Here is a 23,277-nt window from a genome sequence, read left to right on the forward strand (position 1 = left end):
GATAGTATCTGCTGTGGGACTCATGCAGGGGAGTTTAAGCTTCTGATGGTTGCCACTCAGGATTCAAACATGAGATGGCTAAAACTCCTCCATAAGAATGAGTTTCCGGCCTTTCCTGCCACAGCCAGGAACCTAGGTTCTGGAGCTTGATGAGGAAGCCTGAGTGATACATGGAGGGATAAGCAGCAGCCTAATACGGAGTAGAAATGGGCTGAAAGTAGGAAGGAGGGATCACTCTGAGAAGGCTTTTTTTTTTTTAACCTTTCTGTTCCTTTCCCCTTTGCTCTGTCTTCTTATTACCATCTGACATATCCTAGGGAAGCGGAGCTTTCAAGGAACAGCTATCTTAGGATGCCAAACAAACAGCAGGTGGACTGGCTGTCTTCTAATCTTGGAGTCATACACAGTCAAGATCTTTAGCTTAGTCTGCATTTGTGGCAATACAATATATTAAGTATATTGTGCTGACCTACAAAGTTTGGCTTCTAAAATGGCGACTTCATATTTTATAAATGTATCAAATAAATGATTTTCTTAATCTAACTTAAGTAGATGGAAATTTAGTTGAAATTTAAAATTTTGATTTTCAGAAGTTTAGATGTAATTGTATTTCTTTCCTTAGTGGAAATTAATCTCACTAATGACTACCGTGTCAGCGGAGGAGTTTCAGAAGTGGTGTTTAAAGCAAGCAAGATAACTTTTCACTGGGGAAAATGCAATATGTCATCTGATGGATCAGAGCATAGTTTAGAAGGACAAAAATTTCCACTTGAGGTAAATCAGGAGATCCACTGTTTACTATTTTATTTTCATAATAATTGATGTTTTTATTTAGCATATAATTTGATTAATTTTAAAATCAAATATTATAATTTATAAAGTGATATTTTGATTACTTGATTAATATACTAGACTAAGCTAAATGAGTATAAGACTTATCTTTGATTTGCCGCTTCCTGATAACCCAAAGTGCCACATAATAGGTAATCAATAAATGTTGATGAATTATTGAATGAAGGAAGGAAAAGGGGGAAAATTGTATTAACATACTGGAGAATCTTTTGATTAAAATGATAAAAATTTTCAGCTTTAAAATTGGCAAAGTAAATAATTATTAAAAAATGAATGTGCAGTAAAATGTTTTCTTACATGTCTGGAGAAAGTCTAAATTGGTAGAATTTCTGGGAAGCTGCTTGCTTGTTTTTATTAAAAATTTTAAATAATTTATACTCAATACCGAATATTTAAATGTAAAGCCATTTAATCTAAAAATAAAAAAGTGCAAAAATTTATTTAAAATATATTAAAACAAAAGGCAATGCTTATTTAAATACACTATGGTGGATATTATAGGTCTTACAAAAATCATGTTTTTGAATGACATATTTACACAAAAAAGGTTAATCATATTAATGGTTTTAAAAAGAAACACGTTAAATGGTATAAGCAGTATTATTTTTGCAATTTTTAAATACATGAAAACTAATTAAATATTGACTGCAAGTGGAGTCTGAGTCAAATGGACTAGGTTTGCATCTTGGCTCCACCATTTGGTTATCTGTTGCAACACATCACAATGTATACATTATTTAACTTACCTATGCTTCCATTTCTCTTCTGTGAAATTGACATCGTAGCTGCACGTGCCTTTTAACATTATTATGGAAATTAAATGAGGGATTGACTTATTACTCATAAAAGTAATTGAGGGGCCAGTCACAGTGGCTCACACCTGTAATCCCAGCACTTCGAGAGGCTGAGACCAGCAAATCACTTGAGGTCAGGAGTTCCAGACCAGCCTGCCCAACATAGTGAAACCCTACTTTACTAAAAATACAAAAATTAGCTGGATGTGGTAGTGCACATCTGCAATTCCAGCTACTTGGAGGCTGAGGCATGGGAATCACTTGAACTCAGGAGGCAGAGGTTGCAGTGAGCCAATATCATACCACTGCACTCCAGACTGGGTGATGGAGTGAGACTCTGTCTCAAAAAAAAAAAAAAAGGTAATTGATGGAAATCAAGAAAATGTTAATAATAATTTTCTCTGGGTGATGGCATGGCATTATAGGTGCCTCTTATTTTCTCCTTTAAAGTCCCCATATTTTCTAAAAGACCTAGAATGAAACTATTCATTTTATAATTCAAAACAGTTATTAATAATAAAAGTAAGATCAGGTGAATTACTTCTTAAAAGACTGAAAAGCTTTTTAAAAAGTGTGGATACCCACATTCACATTTACAGCTAAAATCTGCATTCTTTTCTTTATTCGCTATTTTTAAAGAAAAGCACATTTATAAAATTTGATTTATCAAAGTAATCAGTCAACTCATTAAACAGCATGTCACTTCTGAGAGTTTAGCTTACTCACAATATTATCTATGTAGAACAAAGATGAAAATAAAAAAAAAATTCTATCAACAACAGCCCTAAGCAATCAAAATAAATGGTACAGAATCCATGCACTAAAACTAATACAATTTTTTTAATGCAAAAGCCTCTCAAATTGTCTCTCAGTGGTATTATTTGTTGTTTAAAACACTCTCAATGTAATTGTGTAAACTGGAAACCCAAGTATCATCCCTGGATCACTCCTTATTTCTGATCTCCTACATCTTACAATCAAGTCTTCTCAACTCACCAGACATGGTGGCTCACACCTGTCACCCCACCACTTTGGGAGGCTGAGGCTGGAGGATCGCTTAAGCCCAGGAGTTTGAGACTAGTCTGGGCAACATAGTGAGACCCCATCTCTACAAAAAATAAGAGAAATTAGCTGAACATGGAGGCACACGCCTGTGGTCCCAGCTACTCAAGAGGCTGAAGTGGGAGGATCACCTGACCCCAGGAGGTCAACACTGCAGTGAGCCATGATCATGCCACTGCACTCCAGTCTGAGTGACAGAGTGAGACACCCTCTCAAAACAAACAAACAAAAAGCCTTATCAATTCTTCCCCTAAATACCATGTGGGAGGTCAGAAAAAAATTTGCTTACTTGGATTATTAAATAAATAATTATTAAATTTTACATTGTATTTCTTTCAGTTTCCCATGCTTGTCATACTGTTTGCCTAATAGGCCTTTCCCAGGGAGTCCTTCTGACTTGAACACATGCCCTTCTCTTCTGCCTTTCACCTGGCTAAAAGCTGCTCATTCAGAAATCCTGTCTCTGAAAAGGTTTTGGTGACTCACCCAAAGCAGGAGCCAGTGCCATCCTGTTGCACACCTTCTATTTTTCCCGTCAGAGCCCTAACTATGCTTTATGCAGAGGCTTCCTACTCTTACCTTAATTCTACTTCTATCTATTCTGAGACACGATTTCCAAGCCTAGACAGGAGAAGCACCATATCATATACAGGCTGTTAAGGAGAGATATGTATATTGACTAAAGCAGAAATTAACAAGGGATAGACTCACAACTGGAGAGGAGAATCAAAATATGAAACTTAAAAGTCTTTGAGATTTTTTAGGTAGAAACTGAGAGTCCTTGAGAGTTTCAATATTAATAGACCACAACATGGTAATATCAAAAAATGATATCTCTGGACTGTCAAGAAAGGCGTGCATGCTTGAGAAAGAGAGAAACTTATATTTGAAAGAATTCAATAAAACAGTTAATGTAATATGTGATTATTTATTTCATGTAATTGCCTTAATAAATTTTACCACACAGTCCCCTGGTATTCTCAAAGTGGTCATTTTGGTTTTAGATATGTCTAACTTTCTATTCCCTTCTTTATTGAAGGATGGTAAATGATAGTAAATGTAGTTGTATACATGTAATTTATAAAATGTTTTAGAAATAGGTAGAATGTAGAATTACACAGTTTATAGAATTTTTCAAATAGAATTTATTGAATTGCTTGTTTCATTAAGTCTCTTTGCTGATTTTTATGTAGTCTTTGTGTATCATGAAACTGTTATTGTTACATTTATAGATGCAAATCTACTGCTTTGATGCGGACCGATTTTCAAGTTTTGAGGAAGCAGTTAGAGGAAAAGGGAAGTTAAGAGCTTTATCCATTTTGTTTGAGGTAATGATTATATATACATTTAACATGAATGTAATTCCTTTTGAAGTCACGTTAAATATTAATGTGAAATATCAAGACATACTTTCTAACAAATAGAAGAGCTCACATGTAAAATTATAACTGGTGGTAATTCTCAAAAAAAGATGACCTTTACCTGGTATTTTTAAAAGGAGACTCTTGTGTTTGTTAATTGGGTGGATCTTTTCCAGCTGGGGCAAAGTGTTCTCTAAGTACACAGATTTGCTTATTTGCACATACAAACATTATATTAATAATTATGTATTATTATCAGTAACTATGAATCATAAAATTTTAAAATTTACTTTTCTTAATGAAATATGTAAGTTATCTGGTTTTTGGTTTGCTTTATTTATTTTCACCTAGCTATAAAAAAAGTGTGTTCGGAACTTACTATTTTGGGATGCACATATTTAAAATGGAACTTATTAATCATCACATTTTTGTTGAACAGGTATTCAAATGTTTTATTCTATTTTTAGAATATGATTCTTCTTTAACAGGTTGGGACTGAAGAAAATTTGGATTTCAAAGCAATTATTGATGGAGTCGAGAGTGTGAGTCGTTTTGGTAAGCTACTTGGAGAAATATCTTTCTTCAAGATTCTGCTTTGGATGGATATGAGTGTTTACATTCTGACAAAAATCACTTGTTCCAAAATTAGAAAGTAGTACATTTTTAGAGAGGAGCAGTCTCTTACTTTCCCTGCTTGATAATTTATACATTTCTCACCAAATAAAGAACAATTGATCAGAAAATTTTGTTACGTCAGAAGCATGAAACATTAATGTAAGTAGGAAATTGAAGTTTTTAAAATTTATTCTTGAAAATAATCTAATTATATCATGCATTTAAAGCCTATTTATCTATTATCTCTCTGCATTATACATCCTTTAAGGACTAACTCCTAATCTGAAGCCAGGTAATTTTATAAAAATCGTATTTTAAAGTAGAAAAGGAATTGTTACTCAAGTTAAAATTTATTCCCTGGTGATTTCCTTGATAAATCCTTTGCTTGTACCAACATGAGGAGATTGGATTTTTGGAAGAAGGTCAACACTTACATAGAAGAAGGTGTAATATGCCTTGACATTGTTCTGCCTGCTGTCTCATGGATCCCGTAATTTGTCACAATGCTTATAACAACATCAGCAATGGACTGCAAGCCTGTTCGTGTTCTATTTTATTTTTATTAAGCACCCACACACAGAAAATCTTAATGCTGCCCTGAGTTACCAATAAAATGGGGATCATTCCTCTCTGGGAAGGCGCAAAATTTGAAATCAGAAAAAAACTCATGTAGATCCTTTTCTTGAAAGCAGAAGCCTGGCCTAGGATTGATTTATCATTGTCAATTACATGTGAGGATCTGGATTGACCCAACTTTTCAGAAGTCAGGAATGTGTGAACTCCTGCAGTGTATCTTTCTTTAAAAAGAAAAAAAAAAAAAAAAGAAAACCTCAGCTAGATGAAGCTCTTATTTCCCTCCATTGACCCAGATTGCAAAATTTAACATTGAATGCCATAAGTCACATTTAATTTTCCCCTCCTTGAGTCAGAAAGCGGATTCTACCCAGACTGAAATAAAGCAACTAGTTTGAATTCCTGTACTTAAAAAAAAATGTATAAGATATGAATTCTGAATGTTCTAGACCTTCCTGTGAGGAACAGTGAAACAGATGTTAACAACCGGGTTACTAACCCTGACTTGTGTAACTATAGGACCTTTGACACTTTCTCTTAAGGCCTCTCTAGTTTCCCAGGGTACTTTACTTTTGGGGGGTGCCTTGGAAGGCACTCTTAAGAGCTTGAGAATAAACTTGCTCATGTTTTTTAACTAACGTTTCCTTTCTATTATCTAGTGTCTGCAAGCCATTCAGGAAGATACTTTGTCAGAAACAGTATGACCACATATTCTCTTATATTCTCACTCTTTCTGAGAATATGGATCCCCTGACATTATTCTGTGTATATCTTGGCCCTTAATTTGAAAGCAGAACAGTTCTTAGATTAGCTGAGGACAGATTCTAGTCCTTTACCCTCTCTTTCTCTCTCTCTACCCCCTTTGTATTAGTCCATTTTCACACTTCTGTAAAGATACTCCTTGAGACTGAGTGACTTGTAAAAGAAACATATTGAATTGACTCACAGTTCTGCATGGCTTGGGAGGCCTCGGGAAACTTACAATCATGGTGGAAAGCAAAGGGTAAGCAAGGCATGTATTACATGGCAGCAGGATAGAGAGAGTGAGACACAAGCAAAGGAGAAACCGAAACACTTATAAAACCATTAGATCTCGGGATAACTCACTCACTGTCATGAGAACAGCATGGGGGAAACTGCTCCCATGATCCAATCACTTCCCACTTGGTCTCTCTTCAACACATGGGGATTACAATTTGGATTACAATTCAAGATGAGACTAGGGCAGGGACATGAAGCCAAACCATATCACTACTATCTATGCACCAACTTCCTCTTTTACAAAAAACAAAATCCTTCATGCCTATCAATTCATTCATTCAGCTGGATACTTAGTATTTTAGTATACTCGGCAAGGACAGCTGCCCAAACCAAATTAAGTTAAGTCTTTCTAAAGTCAAGTGTCTCCATTTTGAGAGTTTTTAAATTAAATCTGGTCTTGCTCCTGACTCTAGAAAATCCCCTACTGCCCAATAAACTGAAGGCTTCCCCATATTGGTTGCTGCTGGCAACCCTGAGGATCAAAGGTGGGGCTTGTCTTCTGGCAGTGACTCTTGGAATCACACCTAAACCCCCAAATTCAGCTCTGTATTCACCATGTAATGTATTAAAAAATAACTTCAACCATTACTCAGATTATAAGATCTCTCTTACTATGCTGTGGGCTGGTTGCTCATTTCCTGTTTCCTCCCTAAAAGACAAAGCCCATTTCTCATTCCTTCCCTCAACCCCTCTTTCTTTCTCTCCCTCTCTTCCATCCATACCCACTCAATGTTAAGCATTATTCTGTCCATGGAGTGGAAAGAGAGAGAGAGCATGGTGTTGCAGCAATACTGAGATAATGCATTAATACTTTCCAGACAGAGCCCACAAAAAACGTTAGTTGCAATCTTTCAAGTTGCAGAGACACATCCCAGGTGACATCATCAGTGATTATCTGATGGGAATTATCAGAATGATTTATGGTGCTTTCCTAATCACAAATTCAACCCAGACATTTCTATACCAAAAAATCTTCATAGGCATTGGTGTGGCCCCCTGCTAAATACCATTGTCCTAAGTAATAGGAATTGCTTTCATGTAGTTACCAGCCTTTCCCTAGTGCTTGGCCCCATTGTGGTTTCTTCGTCTTTGTTCCTCCCCATCTTTTTCCTTCCACTGTTAGCCTTCTCATGGAAGGATCTTATTAGTTGGTTGGTTGATCATCAATATATGTTCAAGCAAATGGTGATTGCATAAATAAATGACTGACCCCAAATAGGGCAGCGTTTGTTTTGGTGTGCTTCTCTCTTGTGTTAACAATGGTGAGGTTATTTGGATGAAGTAGGTGTTTCTTCTCAAGCCAAGAAAACAAAACAAAAACCACAAACACTAACAAAGGAAAAATGTTGTAGTGAAATTTATTTAAAAGAAAATGTAACTGAAAAGCACTTCTGTAATTGAAAAGTCTTGTGATATCTAGTTACCACGTCTGTAAGAGAGAGTAGGTGACTGCTATTGAGGTTCAGAGGCAAGAAGAATGGATTCCACATTGGGGATAGGGAGAGGAAAATTATTAAAAGCTTCTTCTGGTTCTTTTGCTTCCTTTTAACTTTCTCCCCCTTTAATTTCTTTCCCAATAATAGCAAAGTTCTTTATCTCACTCTCCTTACTCAGGTCTCACCTCTGCTTTCGCTTCCTGGCCCTTGGTTCTCCTGGGGTCAATTCATTTTCACCTAATTTAGCAGTGAGTCAATTTCTGGCTCCTTACTTAATTAGTATTCTCAACACACACATTTTTCGTGACATATTTGTAAGATAAATTTAGTCTTCAGTGGAAAAAGGAACAATTACAGTCCACTGACAAGGAGGTAATTTAACCACAACAATTTTCTAATATTGAAAACATAAATCAACAAGAAAAAAATTCACAGATTAAAAGTAAATATTCTTTTTAGTTCCTAAGAACTTGAATCTAATCTGAATTCTGATCACATTATCTTGGCATTGGAGAACTGGAGGACATGCTTTTAGAAGTTACTAATGAATCTGTTAAATCAAACAGAGCTTGAACTTTCTAATGGATTAAAACTAGATTTAGGCCATGTTGACATGACTCTCAATTCAGTCAAGAAAAGGTTTTTACTTCTAAGAGTCAGTTTTTAATTCAGACTGAAGCAGTTGTCTCTAACGTTAGTTAATAACAGTATTCCTTTTCTTTTCAGAAGTTTCTGTGTACAGAAAAGTTAACATTTACTAATTTAACTTTTAAATAACTGTTTTTTCTTTGAGACTTTCTGAATATGTTCAGTCTTCATAGAGTTTAGAGCTGAAATAGACTTTTAAGGTCAAATAGTCATTTCATGTTCTAATGTGGAAAGTGTGATTAAGAAAGACTAAAACCTAGGCCGAGGGCTGTGGCTCATGCCTGTAATCCGAGCACTTTGGCAGGCCGAGGCGGGCGGATCAGAGGTCAAGAGATCAAGACCATCCTGGCCAACATGGTGAAATCTCGTCTCCACCAAAAATGCAAAAATTAGCTGAGCATAGTGATGTGTGCCTGTAGTCCCAGCTGCTTGGCGGGGCTGAGGCAGGAGAATCGCTTGAACCCGGGAGGCAGAGGTTGCAGTGAGCCGAGATCACGCCACTGCATTCCAGCCTGGTGGCAGAACATGCCTCCATATAAAAAAAAAAAAAAGACTAAAACCTTGAAAAGGCTTTACTTTACTTGGGATTTTCTGCAGTGTCCTGCATGTTTGCATCACCTGGGGATGCTTTTTGAAAATCTAGATGCCCAGGCCCGACCACTAGAGATCTTAATTCAAATGGTCTAGAGTGGGACCTGGGGCATTGGTATTTTTCTGCAACTCCCCAGATCATTCACGTAAGGATTAAAACCACTGCTCTACACTCTGCCACCTCATTTAGACTAGGTTAATTGGCTTCAGGGACTATTTCTTTCTTTCTTTTTTTTTTTTTTTTTTTTTGGAGATAGAGTCTTGCTCTGTTGCCCAGGCTGGAGTGCAGTGGCACAATCAGCTTACTGCAACCTCCGCCTTCCAGTTCATGCAGTTTTCCTGCCTCAGGCCCCCGAGTAGCTGGGATTACAGGGACGGGCCACCACGCCTGGCTAATTTTTGCATTTTTAGTAGAGAGGGAGTTTCGCCATGTTGGCCAGGCTGGTCTCTAACTCCTGACCTCGTGATCCGCCCACCTCAGCCTCACAAAGTGTTGGGATTACGGGCGTGAGCCACCGCGCCCGGCCTTCAGGGACTATTTCTTAATGGCCTCAATCTCATAGAGAGGGCAGAGGACTTGCACTGGGCTGGTTAGTTCAGGAGACGGGAAAAAGAGTTGACACAGCTCTCACTGACAAACAGATTACTGCCTGCATTAGTGAGGGCTAGTTCACAAATAGCTAAATGGTAAAGGTATCGCTATTGACAAGTGCTAAGAGATACAATGAGACTATTCAAGGAGACATACATTTGGATTGTTTCAGGGTTTGAACGCCAGATGGCCCACCTAAGAAACTCTACCAGTTTTAGATAGAAATTCTGTAATCTGTATATAAGTTTATATAAAAGAATAAATCAATATTTATTGGTCTATATACATATGTGTATATTGTATCAATGTGTATACACATATGTATATTGTATTAAAAATATTTTTCCACTCATTGACTTTCCTTTTTACTCTCTTAATAATGACTGTTGATGAATAGATCTTGATTGTCATGTACTAAACTTTATTATTTTTCTTTGTATGGGTAATATTTTTTGTGTGTGACATTTCTGGAGCCTCAACCTACCATTAGGTTATGATGATAATTTTTAAAATATTTTCCTTTAAAATCAATCTGTTCACATTTAAATCTACAATCAGTTTAGAACTAATTTGTGCTTATGATGTGAAGTAGGGAATCAAGATTTACTTTTTTCCATGGGGATATTCAGTTGATACAGCACTGTTTATTGAAAAGACCATCCATTCCACATTCCATAATAATTTTTCTATCATAAATCAAATGACCATATTTTTATCTTTTATTTTCTCTTTCATTGTCCTCCTCATCTATGTTTGCACAAATACCTCACATCATGATTTTTACAGCTTTCTATATAACAGTATGACAGATCTTCGTATCTGGTAGTGAAAGTTCTCCAGCTTTATTATTTTTCAATTGTCTTAACTTATCTTTGGATTTTTATTGAAATTGGAGAATCAACATGTCAATTGCACACAAAACCTTCTGGTATTTTAAGATTTTATTGAATCTATAAATCAATTTGGTGAAAATCAACACCTTCACAATGCTGACTCTTCCAACCCGTGAACACCACTGGTCTTTCTGCCATTTTAATGTTTTATTTAATTCTCTCAGGAATATTTTGTAATTTTCAGTGTAGATGTTCCACACATCATTTGTTATATTTACTTGTGTTTGATAGTGTTTTGCTATTTTAAATCATATTGCTTTAAAGTTTATTTTCTGTCATTTGATGCTGGTGCACAGAAATACAACTGATTTTTGTATATTGGTCTATGTGCAGTGACTGCTAAATTCATTTATTATTTCCCATACTCTGTAAATAATTTTCATTGTTTAACATGCACAGTCATGTTATTTGCACACTGTGATGGTATTATTTTTCCTATACAGTCTTATGATTTTTGTTTCTTTTTTCTTTATTGCACTGGCTCAGTCCTCCAGTTCAATGTTAAGTAGAAGTGGTGATGGCAGGATATCCTGGTGTCATTCTTGAACTCTACAGGAAACACTTTCAATAAGTCATTCTTAAAGAGGTTGACTAGTACAGGCTTTGATGATAATCTTCACCAGAATAAGGGTTTGTTTTTGTTTTCCATTAACTGGTATTGAGTCTTATGAAGTGATATAACCGTTTCCATTGAGATGATCATATGATTTCTGAGTATCTTTTATAAGTAAAATATTCTGTTCAGCATCTCGATATTGTAAAGATAATGCATCTAACACTGTATAGTGACATATGTAGGACAATTTGGGTCATGCTAGCTTTATTATCATTTAAAAAATATATCTAAAATGTTTCAAAATCTCAGTGTTGATAATCAATACATAACAAAGCATGTGTCTCTGTTTCATAGAAGCTTGGAAGAGCCAAGTTCCAATGGTGAGACTCCAGCTGAGATGTATTTTTTTCCTTTTTAGGGAAGCACGCTGCCTTAGATCCATTCATACTGCTGAACCTTCTGCCAAACTCAACTGACAAGTATTACATTTACAATGGCTCATTGACTTCTCCTCCCTGCACAGACACAGTTGACTGGATTGTTTTTAAAGATACAGTTAGCATCTCTGAAAGCCAGGTAATCTTAGAAATTCAAACAAATCAGGTAATTGAAAGCCATTTAAAAAACATTATGGCCGGGCGCGGGGGCTCACGCCTGTAATCCCAGCACTTTGGGAGGCCGAGGCGGGTGGATCACGAGGTCAAGAGATCGAGACCATCCTGGTCAACATGGTGAAACCCCATCTCTACTAAAACTACAAAAATTAGCTGGGCATGGTGGCGCGTGCCTGTAATCCCAGCTACCCAGGAGGCTGAGGCAGGAGAATTGCCTGAACCCAGGAGGTGGAGGTTGCGGTGAGCTGAGATCGCGCCATTGCACTCCAGTCTGGGTAACAAGAGTGAAACTCCGTCTCAAAAAAAAAAAAACATTACGTTCTAACTTTGCTGTAGAACATCCATTTTAAAGCATTGACCGATGCCTTTGAAGCAGATACATTAAACTATTTGATCTTCTTTTCAGTTGGCTGTTTTTTGTGAAGTTCTTACAATGCAACAATCTGGTTATGTCATGCTGATGGACTACTTACAAAACAATTTTCGAGAGCAACAGTACAAGTTCTCTAGACAGGTGTTTTCCTCATACACTGGAAAGGAAGAGATTCATGAAGCAGGTACATATTTAACTATAATCTTCAACTGTTGTAAATGCAAAGTTATAGGAGGTAATTGTGGTAAAATGGAAAATATAGAGGACTTAGAACTTTAGGAATGTTTTAATTATTAACGTTGTAGCTTTAGGTAAGCTGTCTAATTCTCTGAATGTCAGATACCGCATCTATAAAATGTCAACTAAAAAAATCTATTCTTTCCCATAAGAATAGCCCCATTTTATAGATGAGAACTGAGATTTAATAAGGAAAATCATTTCCCTAGAATACACAGTAATAAGTAGCAAAGCAAAATACACACTTCTAAGTTCACTTTCTGGTATTTGCCTGGGCTAAGAGGTTTGAGAAAACAATGAATAAGAGGCTGAGATGTTCAAAGCTTGGGCAATCACCTCTGGTTGGGATGATCAGGAAACCATCATGGGAGAACCATTGTTGAACTGAGTCTTGACACAGTATTTGGGTTTTAAAGTGCTTATCTTTCTGTTGGCAGCTCCCAAGAAGGAGCCTAGCACCTAATCGGTACTGAAAATAAATGCACTGAGTTATTAATGACTAAGAAGTGAATCTTCTTCTCAGTTTCCTTCTTCAGAGGAAAAGAATTTTGCTCTTGTTAGGTACAGCCAACGGTAATGACACCAGAGGGGTGTCTCTGGAGTGCCCCCTGGTGTCATTTCCATTGGCATTTTTAAATGTCTAGAGAACACAATCAGATACAGCTGCTGACTTGTCCTTTTCAGTTCTTACCGAGGTTGTACTTGTTTATTAAATAAATCATTGAAGTGCCCTTTGCATTGGGGACTTCTAACCTTTCCAAGTAGATGGACCTCTCTGATATCAGTCCTGCAGTGAAATCAATGATTTTTTTTTGCCATGTATAATTTTAATTTAATATCTGCTTTTGAAGATTAGACATTGTAACAATAAACTTCTGATTTTTTTGAGACAGAGTCTCACTCTGTCCCCCAAGCTGGAGTGCTGTGGTGTGATCTCAGCTCACTGCAACCTCCGCCTCCCAGGTTCAAGCGATTCTCCTGCCTCAGCCTCCTGAGTAGCTGGGATTACAGGCATGTACTACCATGACCAGCTAATTTTTGTATTTTTAGTAGAGAAGGGGTTTTACCATGTTGGCCAGGATGGTCTCGATCTCTTGAACTCGTGATTCACCTGCTCAGCTTCCCAAAGTGCTGGGATTACAGGCATGAGCCACTGTGCCCAGCCAACAATAAGTTTTTATTGTTTCAACGTGATATTTCTAAGAATTGTTTATCTTTTAACAAAACAACAGAATTCAAGAAGTGATGAATAGCTATATTTAATGGGAAATTAAATTTTAAATTAAATTACGCCAAAGTGAGGAAATTTAATTATATTTCTATGGTAGTACTAAGTACTATAGCATACTGTTCAGTAAATAATAGACAATCTATTAGAAAAAGGAAAGTAGATTTAATCATCCCCTCTTCTCAAATATAATAGACCAGATTACAAATTAAATATGATTCTTTTTTGTCACACAGTTTTATCAATTCTATTTTATTAATACCCATCAGTAGCTCTGCATCACTATCAGAATAATATTCAAACTGTTTGTTATGCATGGTAGGCTCTGTGTAGGTTTACTAGTGTTAGTGCTTAATCCCCCCCAACTAGCATCCTTCCCTCATATTGGACTACATGAAGTCCCCTGAAAATGGAAGACTGCATTCTTCGAGATTCCTTTTTTTTTTTTTTTTTTGAGACAGAGTTTTGCTCTTGTTGCCCAGGATGGAGTGCAATGGTTCAATCTCGGGTCACCGCAACCTCCACCTTCCAGGTTCAAACGATTCTCCTGCCTCAGCCTCCCTAGTAGCATGCTGGCTAATTTTGTATTTTTAGTTGAGACGGGGTTCCTCCATGTTGGTCAGGCTGGTCTCAAACTCCCAACTTCAGGTGATCTACCTGCCTTGGCCTCCCAAAGTGCTGGGATTATAGATGTGAGCCACTGCACCCAGTCCCAGGTTCCATTTATACATTTGGCTTCCCTGTTGGTGGCATGTTCCTCTCCACTGTCTTCACTTCCCTGCCTCTTCATTCTTTGAGACTCAGGTTGAGCACTGCATCCTCTGAGAGGCCATCTCTGACTCTACTTCTGTTCCCCTAAGTCTGGCCCTGGCAGTGGCCACAGGGCTGCACACTCAAGGAGACATTATACCCATAGATAGATGGTAAATGGTGCTCATCTGGAGGTTGTATGGTGTGCTCAGCTTCCACGGACATCATAGCAGTTGCCATATTACAGTAATCGTCTATTTACTTATTTGTCTCTGCCAGCAATCTCTGAGCCCCATAATGGAAGTAAATAAGTATTTTATCTCTTTACCTCCATGGACAAACTAAAGTAAAGCTCTCGTTCACTAAATATTCACCACACGGCTGAAAGAATCCATTTCCACCTAATAAAAACATAGCAAGTTATGCTTGATGGGTGCTTCCTGCACTGTTTAATGTAGAACATTGCATTCACAGTGAAGTGTTAAAGGCCCAAAGTGATAATACATAATAACAAGAACAGTAATAGCTACTGTGTGTTCTGTGACTCTACCACACACTGGAACCAGACAATATTTGACTTAGACCTCGTATCACTCTTATGAAGTTGCTCTCGTTGTCTTCATTTTACAGTTTGGGAAGCTGATATTAAATGGCTTGCCCAAGTTTACACAACTAGAAAGCAATGGAGTCAGTATTTGAACCTAACTCTCCCTGAATCTAAAGCTTTGCAAAGCTCTGTCCACTGTACTTTACATTTATGCAGGAACATAATTTCTGCTTACATTAAAAAAAAAAAAACGGATGACTTTAAAGACATTTTTAAATGTCTAGAGAACACAATCAGATACAGCTGCTGACTCAAAACTTTAAAAAAATAATAATGGATTTGAGTGTTTTGTTTATTCTAAGGTCAAACACAGAAACAACACTTTCTGTGTTTGGTGTTTGGGTAGTATAAATAAATGATAGGAAAGCAATTTTCTTGAGTGGAGCTTGTAGGGATCTATTTTATTCCCTTAGACCATGTGTGTATATTGTCACAGAATTTCACATCCCTGCTGCAACACTATCATGAGTGCCACAGTTATAATAATTTACTTATCACCTGTTTGTGGTTTGGTTCCAACATAAATGGCAGAACTAACCATAAAAACAACAACTCAAAATAGACTCATTTAAATTGAAGGGATTTAAATATACAATACTTAAGGAAAAGCTAAAAAGTTCTACAATAAAAATGCACATTCATAAGCTGTTTTTTTCGTGTTCTTATTCCTTTATGTGCCCCTTCCCCACCTTCCCCAAGAAAATTCAGTCACACCAACTACTTTGTAATGTTTGTATTTTTGACTAAATATTTACGGAGTGATAGAGAAAACTCAGCAACTCATCAAAATATCTGCTTACAGCTTAAACAATATTTCTTAGAAAGTGTTATTCCCTTATATTTTATATCCTTAGGATAAATAAAAGTCCTCAAAAACCAATCCTAGTTTTTATTAAGGTTTTATGTCTTTATGGCCATCAGTTTTTATTCTAAAACTGTATTAGTGAAAACATACCTCTTCTGCCTTCTCACTTGCTGGGCCTTAGAGTCTTTGCCTTCAGATCGTTTCACCCTCCTCTTCGGTCAGTTCTTCTCACAGAGTCTCAGCTGCTACCCTCATCCCACCCAAGTCTTCACGTCTTCCTAAGGCAGAAAAATCGCCTTTGTCTCAGATCCTTCCAACTTACCTACCTGTGCTCATCCCAGCGAGCTCAGTAATCAAAAAATGCCCTTTTTGGTAGAATGATTTATTTTCTTCTGGGTATATACCCAGTAATGGGATTGCTGGGTCAAATGGTAGTTCTGTCTTAAGTTCTTTGAGAAATCTCCAGACTGCTTTCCACAATGGCTGGACTAATTTACGTTCTCACCACAGCGTATAAGCATTCCCTTTTCTCTGCAGCCTCCCCAGCTGCTATGTTTGTTGGCTTTTTAATAATTGCCATTCTGAATGGTGTGAGACGATATCTCACTGTAGTTTTGATTTGTATTTCTCTCATGATTAGTGATTCTGAGTATTTTTTCATGTTTCTTAGCACTTGTATGTCTTCTTCTGAGAAGTGACATATGTACTTATATGTACATTGCTCTGCTAGTCACAGTAGCAAAGATATGGAATCAACCCAGGTGCCCAGTGGTATTTTAGATAAAGAAAATGTAGTACATATACACCATGGAATACTACACCATCATAAAAAAAATGAAGTCATGGTTTTTTTTGCAGCAACGTGGATAGAGCTGGAGGTCATAATCCTAGGTGAACTAATGCAGGGACAGAAAACCAAATACCTCATGTTCTCACTTATAAGTATGAATTAAACATTAATCACACATAGACTTAAACATGGGAACAGTAGACACTGTGGTCTCCCAAAGAACAGAGAGGTGAGTGGGTTAAAAAGTCTACCTATCAAGTGCAATGCTCACTACCTTTGGGACGGGATTTGTACTCTAAATCTCAGCATCTTTTAGTATTCTCATGTAACAAACCTACATATGTACCCCCTGTATCTAAAATAAAAGTTGAAGTAAAAACAAATAAATAAATAAATAATTTTTAAAAGGAGTTCTTCATTTGACAAAACATATCCCCTTCTTGGGAGTCAGAGATGATACACAACTTTTTTTTTTTTCTAGTAATATAGACTTATATGCACAGTTGTGATTTTAAAGTTTCAATTGTTGCCAAAATATATCATTTTGAGATAGCAATGAAATAGAAAAGTCAGGTCATGGCAGTTGGATGAATCTCATCCACACAGTTACATATTCAGTCAATTTTTTTTTTTTGGATTTAATGTGAACCACTGTCAAATAATTGATTAATATGCCTTTATGCAGTATAGAGTCTTCCTGATTACCCGAAACTGAAAGTAATTCCTCTTTATTCTGAACCATCATACTCCCCGACCTGCAGTTGTGGCACTTTGCCTTTCTTGCCTTGCTTCAGTTGTATTTATGTGCATGCCTTGATTTCTTGGTAGATCTCTTGTCTGATGGATCTCAGTATTACCTGTAACATCTGATAAAGTACCTGGCAAGTAGTAAGAGCTGTCTGACTCCTTGATGAATGATAAATAAATGAATGAATTACAACATTGGCTAAAGCTTACTCATATCTAAGCCTCTGGGGTTAAAAAGAGCATATGTGTTATTGGCAACAAACACAGAGGGAATGACTGCTTTAGATTTTCAGGAAGGTTGGAACCAAGTTCTTCTTGCTGAGCATCCTTTAAATAATTAAAAAATTGCAAAGCCTTCAAAAGAATACAGTACAGCAGTATCAGCATGTGTGTACAGTTCATGTTCAAAATTAAAGATTTCTCCAGGAAAAGAAAGATTCTAATTTTAAAAGATAGTATCAGTGTCATGACAGAATTGTTAAGAAATAGTTTCCTTTGTGATTGAAAAACACAGCTAAATAATTTACTTAATTTATTCTTCATTTTGACTCTGTTAATCTTCTGTAAAATTATTGTAGTTAACAGTAATGAACACTTAGCATATTGAGATTATATAATAATTTTTATACATGTCCATTTTATAACAGTCTGCATTTATTGAAATCATTATAAAGAAGTGGGCTACTTGCTTTTATTTTTCACAGTTAAAAAAGAGAAGACTTCAGTGACTCTGACTAGACTCACAGAAATTAGTTGTTTCTTTCTTCCCAGAGTAGAACTTGCTTTTTCCATCACAAGTCCTTACACTCAATGAGCATTTATTATCATTTGTCCTGTGCATAGAAATACTGTGTTCTTATGAAAGTTTTTTTCTTATTGGATATACTTTCTCCTTTCTACATTTGGGAACTGAATTTGAGAATAAGAATTGAGGATTGTATTTATACTCAGTTTTGATCTTTATTAAATTTAATCTGAAAATAAATGTTTATTACTTGAAGTTATAAAAAGTAGGAAATACAGATAATCACATCAAAGAAAATAAAGATTCCCTGTACCCAGAGATAATTATTAAGATTTTGGTAAATATCTATCTGGGTCTTTCTCTGAAATTAAAAAAAAAAAGTTACTATATTTCAAAAAAATGAGACTATACCACATGTCTGTTTACTGATTTTTTTATTTCATGACATATCTTTAACACATTATTATTAATTTTTATGTGGCATGCCATCATATAGTTATAACTGTATATTAAACCTTAACCAGTTTTGCAATTCTGGACATTCAGGTAATATATTTTTGCATTATAAATATCTAGCATCCTCATTTGGACCAAGAGGAGAATTTGTAAAAGCTAGCATAAAAATTGTCAAAATCTTGCTCTCAATAAATGCATTATAGGAAAATGTATTTTTAGAAATACATTGCAAATAATTGCAAAAACCATGTGAGATTTGTATCTTCATACAAACTCCATAAGGTTAGAGACCAAGCCTTACTCATTTTTTTGCGTTCACAGCAAGCACTCAATAGATTATTTGTGAATTGATGCATATTTTATCAGAACTTCAAACCCCTATATTTCCATTTGTATGGAGAGCTGCCATTTATTAGGAAGGCATTTCTTTTTGTCATCATGGAATGGCAACTGGCTCTTCTAAGGATCAAAAAGTTTAATAGAATTGTCTGATCTGATCTTGAAATTGTCTTTTTTGTTTTTTTGAGTCAGAGTCTTGCCTTGTCACCCAGGCTGGAGCACAGTGGCTCGATCTCTGCTTACTGCAGCCTCTGCCTCCTGGGTTCAAGCAATTTTCCTGCCTCAGCCTCCAGAGTAGCTGGGATGACAGACACGTACTACCAAACCCGACTAATTTTTATGTTTTTAGTAGAGACAGGGTTTTACCATGTTGGCCAGACTGGTCTCGAACTCCTGACCTCAGGTGATCTGCCCACCTCCACCTCCCAAAGTTCTGAGATTACAGGCTTGAGCCATCGTGCTTGGCCAAAAAAAACTTTTTAAAATAATGAGTACTATGTGCAAATAACAGTACAAACATAGCAAAAATATGAAGTAGATGAAGTTCAACTTCATCTATGACTTCCAGGCATCAGATGCTTTCATGCTGCCTTCTTATTACCTCGCAAGGTTTTTCTTCTAAGAAGCAGGGACCTGCTGAAGCACAGGGGGAAAAGCAGTCTTTAACATCCAGTGGACTTGATTTTAAACCTCAGCACCAGTACGTATTAGTCGTATAAAAGCTATCAACTTACTTAACCTCTCCAAGTCTCAGTTTCTTCACCTATAGAATGGAAAAGTTAAAAATGGTCACCTTATAGGGTTGTGGTGAGGTTTAAATGACCTAAAATTTGCAAAGCAGTACAGTCCCTAGAAGGTAATGTTCTACTGACTCATGACTAATATCATTGTCATGTGTATATTTGACAAAGAGGCAAGATATCACAATGATAGTTGAATAGTGTGGCACACTATTCAAGTTTTTCATGTTTAAGGTGTTTTTAAATAATTGTTGAATAGAATTATGGATGCACTTCAAATCTCATTTGCTAGCACTGTAATATATTTAATGCAAAATAAAAAAAATAAAAGATAAAATAGTTGTCAAGGCAGAGTAGCATGAAGGGAGTGTCTTTGTAGCGTAATATTTTTACCTATGAGAAATGTTCTACAATTTCCTGAAAAACGTCCTGATACATTACCTTGTTGAGGGTCAGTGGGTTATTAATAGCATTTGTTAAGGTCACATGTATGTTAACACTGTACTGCAACTATATTTTAAGAAGTGAAATGAATATTATTTACTTCTTAGAAGATTATGTACTACAAATTGAACTGTTGATGAAGCCACTCTGTGTTTCTAAAGACTGAGTGAAAGAGGTAGAATTAGAAAGACTTCTTTTGGCAATTAATCTAAAGTGAATATATAATCATTCCGAAGTGCAAAACAGGGATAGATCTTTTCCAGTCACATTTAACGTTTGTGTCAATGTTTACATTAGTTTTATTAAGATCTGCTGCTGCCTGAGGCGAAATCACAACCTCATTGGTTACCTTCTGGGTCTGTAAGTCCTGTAGTCATCCACATACCTGTCTTACTACTTTTTAAAAATGAGGATCATAAGCTTCAAATAAGGATGTGGTAGATTTATTAGCATGTAGTTACAAAGCACTTTTGTCATGAGCTGTGTTAAACTATATGGAACTTCAAATTAGTGGGAAACAACTGAGTGAGACCTAGTGTAGTGTCGAGTAATTGTGATATTTTCTCTGCCATTCCCTAAGAATCACCTCCCTGCCATTTCGTATCAATCCACATTTTACTCATAATACCTGAAGCTAAGGCTGCACCTTCTCCCTTGGGGTAGATTGTACTTCTTCCAAGGCAGCCTAGAGAGCAACAGAAGTGAAAGAAATCTCCTGTCTACCCTTGGCTATCTGCATCAACTTTCTTGATTAACAAAGAGATTTGTCACAGCCAAGGAATGCATTTGTATTTCTTTGTCTCTATTTATTTTTTCTTTTTTTCTGCACTTTTTCCTCATGTTACTCAGTGCTTTGCTTATTAATATATTGGCACTTGTTCCATAGTTTATGTCCATTCCTACATACTAGGTGTTCTCTCTTCATTTAAGTAATGAGAGGATGAATGAAAAACCACAGGACTTTCGGTCAGCTAAAAGCTTCAGCAGCTCACACCATTTTTAGTGGGAAATGTGTATGAATTTGGAAAGAATTACTTAATGTGGCCTAAATGGCAGATTTTTTTTCACAAGTTTTTTATACATTCCTCTATCAATGGAGTGCAGAATTTAGAATCTAAAACCACTCATTACATCTGAGAGGTTACTAAACCTAAGTGTTTGAAAGTTATCACAGGAATGAGCATCCTAAAGGCTGAGATAGTACCTTTTTCTTCTGTATGTCTGGAGTGCCTAGAAACAAGCAGATGAGAGTAGAATGCTAAAAATAAGTTTTTAAAGCAAGAACATGTATAGCTCCCTGTTAAAGGAGACTGCATTCTCATTCTTGATAGTGAGGATATTTTGCTCACTGTTTATGTATGGTACAGTGCCATTTACTTGTACCCTTCATGACTTGACATGGGCCCCAGACTCACAGCCAGAAGCCTACAATAACCAGGTTCTTATTCTTAGTCAGTGCTCCCTAAAGAATCAGTAACTATGACCTAGATCACATGTAGATGTGGAAGAGAATCAGTATGTGCGATGTAGTGCTGAAGAATGAATGAAGCCTCAACAGTTTCTAACTCCTTATGATCAGGGAAATTTTATTTTTGTTACCATTTTATTCTATAGTAGCTTGTATTTGATGTCTGAGTACATATCGATTTGAAAAACGTTATTGATTTTCAATCCAGAAAACGTACTTTACAGAGCACACATGCTTCTAATAAGAGAATTGGGCTGATTTCAATAGAAAATATATGGAAAACCTGGAAACCTTAGTGTCTATTAATCACTTCTTCTATGGTCATTCTATGGTATGAACACCAAATAGTGTATATGGAATTAAGTAAATTGTTATTTAAAAGATTCAGTTTGACTTATAGAGAGGCAACCCTTTGGCCAGATCATACACTATATAGAAATATAGGCTTTTTTGTTAAAAAAAATCTAAAGTATGTATTTTTTACTCCACAAGATCCTGTGTCTCCTCATCTAAAAGACAATGTTTACCTGAAGCTTGATAACATACAACTGTATTGTTGATTATCAATAAACACAAGTATTTTAAAAATAAATTTCTAATTAAAATATAAACTCAAATTATTAAACAAATAACTAACACACTCTTACAGATTTACAAGGAAGAGAACAAAACAGTGAAAACTACTGTCAAGAAAATAGAACTTTCTTTTTTGGAGCTCTACTTTATGTTAATGTTGATTCGTAAATTTTGACACATGTGCCGATTACTACTTTTTTTTTTTTGAGACAGAGTTTTGCCTTGTTGCCCAGGCAGGAGTGCAGTGGTATGATCTTGGCTCACTGCAGCCTCCACCTCCCAGGCTCAAGTGATTCTCCTTCCTCAGCCTCCCGAGTAGCTGGGATTACAGGCGTGCACCACCACGCCCGACTAATTTTTGTATTTTCAGTCGAGACAGGGTTTCGCCATGTTGGCCAGGCTGGTCTCGAACTCCTAAACCGGGGTGATCCATCCGCCTCTGCTTCCCAAATCCTCTACTAGGATTGCAGACATGAGCCACCATGCCCAGCCTGATTGTTTTTATTAAGGCGAGGTAAACATAGATATCCAACCAAAGTAGTTCCTGCTATTTAGGCAGTAGTTCTTTGGATGTTTTGCAACTAATGCTTTTATTTTTTTCTCAAGAGATTGTTATGGTTTGTCTGCATGCATAAAATTAATGCGTTTCAAAACAGTTTTATCTTGAAGAGTATAGTTCACTTTAAATCAATCCCATTATGTAAAAAGTGGGATTGATTTTTGGGGTATGAAATCTACAAATGATATTGTTCGGAATCACTTCCAACTTTCTAAAAGTGAACTTGGGATTCATTAGAAGCAAGAACGAGGTTGTTGCTCCAATGATACAAACGCGAATAGCTCACTTGAGAGGATTTGAAGGTCTTCTGCCATCTGGTGGACATTAGTAGAAGTGTCACTTGGTAGAGTAACATGATGTATAGATCTAAATTCGAATACATTTTCTTAATCTAAATTCATGTTTTTTTGATAAACAATTTTTTTTTATTTCCAAAGTAACACCCCAATCTAAGCCCCCTCTAAACTAAAAATAGCATCAAAGGGTTGAAGTGAAAAATAATTTTAACTGATACAAAGCTATAAAAGTGTTTATTTTTAAAAGTATATATATTCATATTTTATAAATCATTTCTGTACTACTGCTAGCATACTGTATATATGGTATACCACTGCCAGCATATTGTACATTTGCTAAAATTGTGTATACTAAATACTGTATGTAAATTTGTTTCAATTTGTAAGACCAATTGTTAGTTGTGGGTGCCCTCTTGTGTTCATATGGTGAATTACAAACTAGTAGAGACGAGGCATTTTGGTCACATTCTGCTGCAATTGTTAACATAT

General features: G+C 36.2%; 1 protein-coding gene across 4 annotated transcripts in view; it reads left to right on the forward strand.

The window, feature by feature from the left end:
* PTPRZ1 (protein tyrosine phosphatase receptor type Z1) overlaps window positions 1-23,277 on the forward strand; it is a 190,944-nt gene that overhangs the window by 101,183 nt on the left and 66,484 nt on the right. For all 4 annotated transcript variants that reach the window (XM_017513886.2, XM_017513889.2, XM_017513890.2 and 1 more), the window contains exons 4-8: window positions 623-774; window positions 3,941-4,036; window positions 4,558-4,624; window positions 11,433-11,590; window positions 12,035-12,185. In XM_017513886.2, the coding sequence (XP_017369375.1) occupies window positions 623-774; window positions 3,941-4,036; window positions 4,558-4,624; window positions 11,433-11,590; window positions 12,035-12,185 (624 nt within the window). The remainder of the gene's footprint in view (window positions 1-622; window positions 775-3,940; window positions 4,037-4,557; window positions 4,625-11,432; window positions 11,591-12,034; window positions 12,186-23,277) is intronic.

The sequence above is a fragment of the Cebus imitator genome, unplaced genomic scaffold (genome assembly GCF_001604975.1).
Source record: "Cebus imitator isolate Cc_AM_T3 unplaced genomic scaffold, Cebus_imitator-1.0 Scaffold508, whole genome shotgun sequence".
Lineage (NCBI taxonomy): Eukaryota > Metazoa > Chordata > Mammalia > Primates > Cebidae > Cebus > Cebus imitator.